An 8235-nucleotide genomic window follows, 5' to 3' on the forward strand; every position below is an offset into this window, starting at 1 on the left:
GGCATTATTATTGTACACTTTTTTCTCAGTTTTTCAGTTGGGTTTTCTTCATTGTTTTCATGCTTTTTCTCCTTTTTAATACTGTGTGGTAGCCTCCACAATTATAACAATTGATAGCAATTTCTAGATTTTTGTCGCATTTTTATTGTACAGGTTTTCATTTGTGTGTTTCTTCATTGTTTTTGTGTTTTTTCACTTTTATTTTTTTTGCAAAGGGAATCATTTGGGCCAGCTGACGTGGGATTCATCAGACTGGGGGAACATCACAACGAACGAAACCGTTGGTACTTCCCTGCTGCATCAAATGATTCGTTCGGATCACTCACCTCCCAGCCCAAACGTTGACTATGCAGGTTGTCTTAAATATAAGTCTCGCATTGCAATTGGGCATGTTATCGGCCAATTGGCTGTTCCTTCACTCAAGTTCTCGGTATAATTTTGTCTAACAGCATGACCACTACTTCTCATGCATCCATCCTCAATAGTATTAATTACAACAACAAAGTTCAAATAAAGAGCTTTACAAATATGATTAATACTTGTTAGAAAAAGCAAGCAGTATTTCCTTTGGACGCCCATGATCTCTGATCGTCGCTAATTCTTGGTAGATCATCTTCACTTCAAATCATCTGTCGATATCTTCAACCGCCTCAGAGAAATAAACAGATTGGTCCTTATTAGCACCCTTACAAACCTATTCCCACAGAGAAAAAAAATGGGAGAACAAACTTGACTGCGTTAGTGGCTGACGAAGGTATAAATTTTACTGGACCATGCAGACAGAGAGATGTACTACAGTGTTCAAGGCAATAGTGTCGGTTGGGCACATTTATAGGCACAAAAAAATGACAGAATCTATTATGCCATGATGGAATTGCAGTCTGCACCAGCAGCAGGTATTATAAAATAGAGTAGCTTTCGTTTACCTCGAAACCTCGGCTAGTTAGAGAATCTTGGAGAACTTCTCCAGGTAAGTTCATTCATTAAGACAATCCAGGAAGCAATTGATTAAAGAGGGTTTATTCTGCCGATGATGGCGCTCACCTTCATAATAGATTTTGGCTTAGATGCTTGTAGACCAACTACAGATTTTGGCTTCTTGCCATGCCAAGCAACCAAGGATATAACAGCCATCCTGCGCTCCCCCTGCACCAAAATCATAGAGGCATAGTAAGGAAAACAAGTAAATCTGAAGAAACAAGGCTGAAGGAAACAAGAAAATGCGCTGACCCAGCTTGTCCCCACAAATACCCAACCTAGATCAAACCCTAGTCAAAGTCCTTGCTCTTCTTGACCGCTCCGTCTTCACTGCCCATCTCCTCCCCTCTCGTCCCCTCCCCTCCACCATTGCCTGCTCCAGCAGCAGATCCAGCAAGGAATCCGACCCAATCGACTGGGCGGCACTCGTCAAGGAGGTCTCCAGCTCCTCCGCCCCAGACGATGGAAGTCACGCTTCGCATTGACCTTAGCCGGTCGCGGATGGACAGGGGCGGGAGCAGTAGTTCCGCAGCCTCCATGGTTTTGGCACCCTACAACCACAATTGCGATTCACTTCCCACTGATTTAGTCTACAATAGGTCTAAATAAAATAGTAACAACATAACCAAATGTCAATACATGATTGTATGAACAGAGTAAAAAATATGATAAAGAAATATCAGACTACAATCTCCCAAAAGGTCAAACCAATGCACTACAGTGGGTGTCCTGTGCAAAATGAAACTAGAAACCAGGGATAGGGAAGACACTACGAAAGGGAAAAGAATAAAGAGAACTACCACTACCAGAGCGTGGATATTCATATCATGTCCAACTTGTTCGCCATCCATCCGCCCCCCCTAACTTTGCAGAACAGCTCCATGATCATTAACCATAGCACATGATTTTTCTTTGTTCCTTTTGAGTAAGCTCCTCTAGACAATCAGTTCAAATACTGGGTTTGATCTGTCGTAGAGGTACACATGCATTCTACCATGTCTGCCGTGTTCTGCTGCTGTGAACAGAGAAACGTGAACATATTGCTATGTTTTGAACACCTTGCAAACTATTGGAGACTTTCCCATTTTAGGAAGGAAATGAATCGCAACATATTGATGCACACCATGAATCTATAAGGAAGACATCTACCTCATAAGTAACACTGGTTTTAAAAGGCAATGAGAACTATTTTCTAAAGAAAAGTTTGATGTGTAGTTATGGCATCAATCTTACTGGACTCCCGCCACCTGCTAGGCTCACTATACCAAGAATTCACTGATACAATCCTCTGCTAGCCCCCTTTTGATTAGGAAAGTGGCACATACCAGGGGGTAGCACATGGAATCTGCCGAACAGTACAGGCCAAAGGGTTGACGCAACGAAGCTGCTATCCTAGAGGGCAAAGTTAACACACAAAACGACAATGGAATCGCCACATAAGAAAAAAAAAGAAGGCATTGCAGAAACAACCAAATGTACACAATGTTTGCCTAAAATGCATGGATAACCAAATGCTGACCTAAACTATTGATATGATCCATCAATCGCAACAAATTGATGCACACCATGGACCTATAAGGAAATTCCACAGAAGAAAGCGACAATTACATACGTATCAATTAAACTACACATGGTTATGGTTATCACATTCACCAAATAAGCAACACTATGGTTTTAGAAGGCAATATACCACTATGGTTTTTAGATTTTATTTACGTTTTAAGCTGCTGGGAGCGGATCCATTTCACCCTTGATATGTGTCAAACAGCACATCTTCATCAACCCAGTTTTTCACCCGTGATATCAGTCAAAAGAAATTTGCAGATCAAACAGAACTGGAGGGTTCTTCGACCAATGGCTGGACAGTACTTCATGCTCTAACAATGCCTGTGCAGGGACCAATCTCTTTAGTCACTAATACACGGGCAATAAGAAAAAGATCAGCATATATTAACTTCACAAGAATAATAATTGTTCCTATTAAAGTAGGGCCATTCCAGCAATATTAGGTAAAATTGCAATGTCACTCACAAGTCTGAGCACTACAGCTCATCATCTGCTATTAGAATAATTCATTCATATACAACATGTACTGGTATTAAAGCACGAACCTGTTCAGATTTTGCATCCCATTTTTCACTGAAGCTTCGTCGTACATAATACTTTGTCGACGAAAACGCCTATTGTGGTCACTCTAATTCCTCGGGTTAATTTAATCCTCGAAAATTCAAAGGTCTCTAAAATTTGCAGGCTCAATAAAAAAGATATGGAATACAAGGAAAAAAAATGTGTGAGGAATACCTCAAGGCTTCAGAGTTAAGGGCGAAACCCAGGAGTCAACTTCATATATTGATACAGGCAGCAAAGGATCCACCACAAAGAAATCCTCCTATTTCTGAAACAAAAAAGAGCAAGAATAGATGGCTCAGGTAATGCAGCTTCTAACGATATAACTCAAAATAGTACCTCGATAAGAGAAAGTACGTGAAAGACAACTCAGAGTTTGAACCTTCAGAAGCTGCCAGCTGTAAAACGGCATTACGCCTTTGTAATGTGTTGCAATTCTGACCTCCCCATATAATTTATTGTATACATAACTTGTAAATCAAGATATGTGAATGTAAATATCCAGAAGGTTTATCCTGCGGCGAAACTGAAATCTGACTCTAACAAAAAGTCAAAAAACATTGAAATAGAGCAAGTAGCAGAGATATCATTCTCGCAACCTTGTTTTCCTTTTTTTCTTAAAAAAAGGCATCATCCTAGCATGAAGTTGCTCTTCGACCACCGTTATCTTTTGCAACGGTTCTCTATATAGGATGCATGTGAACCCTTATGGCAAGGTGATATGATACAGTAAAATCATTACTTTACCCATACAACATTCACTCAGGTTAAATTATACACCACAAATGTTCCAAACAGGCTGCTCCCAGCCTGAGTTCAAACATATACCCACAACACAAAGTGCACATACAAACAGTTTTACAGAAGTCCACCCAAGCAGGGTCCAAAAGCCAACAATAATAAACAAACACGAGACCAGAACCGTAATAAGATTTGCATTTGAAGTAGTTGGGGAAACCCGGCCCAGGTGGCTTGAGGATTACCATGACGCACTAGCCATTATGCTTCTGCTCCACCAGCACCCCCATCATTGTTCACATGAGCAAGAATTCATCGCTCCGATGGGCCTGGTAATCATATAGTTATAGAAGAAAGTATATAAACCTTCACATCTATGATATGATATAATAAATTACTCAAAATAGGATGATAAATTTTAGGAGAAATTATTAAATTATGACACAGAGAAATTATTAAATTATCACAGAAAAAATACAACCAATAATTCCATGCATGGATCAACAAAGAGGGAAAATATCACATCAAAGGTATCCATGAAATTACCATGCACGAAAAAAAAGGATCGATGTGACTCCTTCAATGTTAAGATAAGTAAATTACCTGCGTTATAGAAACTGGCGAATGGATAATAGAAATTTTGGAGAAGGTGTCCATGAAGCCTGTTGCATTGCATTGTCTCAAGTTGGACTGTAAAGACATGGATGCACGTCCCTTTGAACACTGATATAAGAATCGCATTAGCATCCTCGGCATACCCGATAAGTAGTGAGTCCCAAGCCGCCCACGAAGACGTCAGATCAACGAAGTTGTCCATGACAACGGTCTTGCGCAGCACCCATGTCGCAACAGCGTGAGAATCGATGTTGTGGTTCCACATTTCGATGGTAGGGTACAACAATATGGAGAGGCCAACAGCGCCATCCTCCCCTGGGATGATCTGGCTGTTGCGGGTGCTGATATTCGCACGGGGAGGGCTTGTAATCAGAGCTAGGCTCTGGCTTTCCAGATTTAACTCTAGAAAGCTATACGGAGGCTTTGTCAGCCAACAGTAGAGGCGGCTGCCAAGCACGGTGACGGGGACACTGGTAAGATGACATGGCTCAGCAGTGGAGTAGACGCGGGCCTCAACTCTGGCGCGGGCCTCATCTACCAGGACCAGCTTCAGTGGGCTCTGCTCTTCGTCAGAGAGCAGAGCTCCGTTGGCGCTTTGCCCGCCGTCGACTAGATCCGGTGGGAATGACATGCGGTGGCGGTCACCGGATAAAGGGTCGCAGATGAGGAACTCACGCAGCGTCCAGTTCATGATGAGGACGCGGCCCTGGCGGCACCCGAGCACGCGCCAGGTGTCCCACGCGGTGCAGACCTGGATGGAGAAGCGCTCCGCGGGGATGCTGCGGACTGCAGGGATGAACTTGAGAGAGGTCAGGTGCTTATCGAAGACGCCTAGGACCGGGGGTCTCCCGTGGTGGTCGCGCCAGCGGCGCCGGAAGGCGGCGGAGGCGGCGAGGCGACCCCACGGCTTGCAGACAAGCGATGCGAGCGGGAGGGAGGGTAACTCCGGGGAGAGGCGGACGAGGACCTCGCTGAGGACGTTGTCGTCCTCCAGCGGCGCCGCCGCAACCGCCGGAGAAACACGGTGGCCGCGGCCGGTGGTCATCTCGCCGCCGACGCCGACCTTGTGTCGAGACTATTTCTAGGGTTTTCCAGTGGATGAAGTGGGGAAAAGAGCAGGAAGCAGCCGGACTCTTTTTCTTTCCTCTGGGAAGGAAGGTCCGTTTGGGCTGTGGGCGTACAAGGAAAAAAGCCATTTTAGCCCAAGATAACAAACTGATATATAATTAGCAATTCGAATATACTATCAAGGGATAATTCTCAAAAAAGTGTAGAAGCAAGGGATGATTATTATGGAAAATCTACCGATGGTATGAGGCAAGGAGGTAACAAAATGATGGGAAAGAGATAGTTGGGTCGAGGAAGAAGGGGAATGGGGTGAGGCCATGACTACTATGTCGCATGCCTAGGGCGACCTGGGGGCACTCATGCCGCTACCACACTTAGGTTTCCCATCGCCGCTCCCTCAGACTATCAATGCCACCAGCCTATGCCGCGGCCGCAGTGAGCCTTCATCAAACGTTGTAGGAGGCGTTCTTTGGTGGTGCGAGTGGCTGGTTGGTGGCCGGCTCCTCCTTAGATCTAGTCAACAATAGCTTTGATTCCGGCTAGCCCCTCTTATCTTGTTGACAACCTTCTATTAGTGGGAGGTGCGAGGATTTGTCCTGCCTCGTCGTGGGCAGGAGGGAGGATGGCTGCAGAGAGAGATGGACGAGGACCTCACCGAGGACGTTTTCATCCTCCAGCGGCGCCGCTATAACCACCGACGAACTGCGGTGGCCATAGTCGGGGGTCATCTAACCGCCGACGTTACCCGTGTGGAATGGAATAGGGATGCGAGCCTGTTTTTAGGGTATTGCAATGGAAGTGGGGGTTGGCAGGAACGGGACTCTTTCCTTTTCTTTGTGTGTCTATAAGGTTCGTTTGGGCTATAGACATACATGAAAAGAAAAAAAAAGCTACCAATGGAATGACTTGGGAGTGAACGCACCTCTGGTATCAACCTTAGGCGGGAGGCAGCGTAATGGGGGGGGGGGTTGTCGGAGTCAAAACCGGCGGATCTCGGGTAGGGGGTCCCGAACTATATGTCTAGGATCGATGGTAACAGGAGACGGGGGACACAATGTTTACCCAGGTTCGGGCCCTCTCTATGGAGGTAATACCCTACTTCCTGCTTGATTGATCTTGATGAATATGAGTATTACAAGAGTTGATCTACCACGAGATCGTAATGGCTAAACCCTAGAGGCCTAGCTTGTATGGCTATTGATGAATCTCTCCTCCTCCGGACTAAGTCCTCCGGTTTATATAGACACCGGAAGGATCTAGGGTTACACAAGGCCGGTTACAAAGAAAGGAATCTACATATTTGGTCGCCAAGCTTGCCTTCCATGCCAAGGAGAGTCCCATCCGGGCACGGGTACAGTCTTTGGTATTCGCGTTCTTCACAGCCCATCAGTCCGGCCCATATCAATAGGTCAGACGCCCGAGGACCCCTTAGTGCAGGACTCCCTCAGTAGCCCCTGAACCAGGCTTCAATGACGAGATGTCCGACGCGCAGATTGTCTTCGGCATTGCAAGGCGGGTTCCCTTCTCCGGATACTCCAAGATAGTCTTCGGATAAAATGAATGTGTTCGGATCTGCAACACAAGCACCATATACGGCTGCAGAGAATATAATACTTCACAAGTACCATCTACCGACAACTTTTTGTAAGATGACATCACGTCTGTCCGGTCATTATATCGAACCGTTTCTTCGCCTACCGTTCCATGTTTCTAGACGCGGTTGGCATTGGCACATCTTGTCAAAGCAGAGGTCGTGTTCCGTTATTGTGGGATTCTCATCAATATGAGTATGGATAACCCAACTGTGCCGTTTTCACAGCCCTTGGGAGTAGGCGAGTTTTTAGGGTGAGTGGGGAGGTGTTCGATATTCACTGCCTTTATAAGGGGACAAGGATTCCCTTTCTTCACCCACGCCTTCTCTATTCCTCAGCCCTTCCATTCTCGAGCTCCAGCGCCCAAGCTTCCATCTTTTTCCATCTCAAGCAAGCACTCAACCATGTCCGGATCCGGAGGGCAAGGCAAGTGGATGGCCTCCTCCGTCAAGGAGAAGGACATTACTGAGCTTCAGGCGGCCGGGTATCTGGCGAATGAAATCGCCAACCGTCCTCCAGCCAAGGGGCAAATCGTCCCCACACTGAAGCCCAACGAGAGAGTGGTATTCATCCCTCATTTCCTCTGTGGGCTAGGGTTTCCACTCCACCCCTTCGTCCGCGGGCTGATGTTCTATTACGGGCTAGACTTCCACGATCTATCCCGGAACTCTTTCCTCAATATTTCGGTGTTCATCGTCGTTTGTGAGGCCTTCCTCCGCATCCAACCCCACTTCGGTCTATGGCTCAAAGTCTTCAACGTAAAGCCGAAGGTGGTGGATGGCCAGCACGCGGAGTGGGGAGGTGCCATGGTGAGCAAGCTGACCAATGTCTCCTAGCCAAAAGGCACTTTCGTGGAGACTGTCAAGGAATGGCAGAAAATGTGGTTCTACATCACAGAACCCCGCGATGCCACCTGGGCCGCGGCTGCCGGATTCAACCCCGACGCTCCAATGCGACTCACCTCCTGGGTTGAGAAGAGCCCAATTTGGTCTTGATACGTCCATTTTGCATCATGCTTTTATATCGATATTTATTGCATTATGGGATGTTATTTCACATTATGTCACAATACTTATGGCTATTCTCTCTAATTTTACAAGGTTTACATAAGGAGGGA

General features: G+C 46.0%; 1 protein-coding gene across 1 annotated transcript; it reads right to left on the reverse strand.

The window, feature by feature from the left end:
* Positions 1 to 3777: 3777 nt before the first annotated feature.
* LOC119315483 lies at positions 3778 to 5503 on the reverse strand. Its single transcript, XM_037590099.1, has 2 exons — positions 4447 to 5503; positions 3778 to 4172 (listed from the first exon to the last, which is right to left on the reverse strand). Exons 1-2 carry the CDS (start codon positions 5501 to 5503, stop codon positions 4156 to 4158), a joined length of 1074 nt encoding a protein of 357 aa, XP_037445996.1. The 3' UTR covers positions 3778 to 4155.
* Between the last annotated feature and the right edge of the window lie 2732 nt (positions 5504 to 8235).

This window comes from Triticum dicoccoides, chromosome 6A (genome assembly GCF_002162155.2).
Source record: "Triticum dicoccoides isolate Atlit2015 ecotype Zavitan chromosome 6A, WEW_v2.0, whole genome shotgun sequence".
Classification (NCBI taxonomy): Eukaryota; Viridiplantae; Streptophyta; class Magnoliopsida; order Poales; family Poaceae; genus Triticum; species Triticum dicoccoides.

What these genes read in the sequence shown, in the direction of transcription:
- LOC119315483 (XM_037590099.1), bottom strand. Translation starts at nt 5,503, where the DNA reads ATGACCACCGGCCGCGGCCACCGTGTTTCTCCGGCGGTTGCGGCGGCG.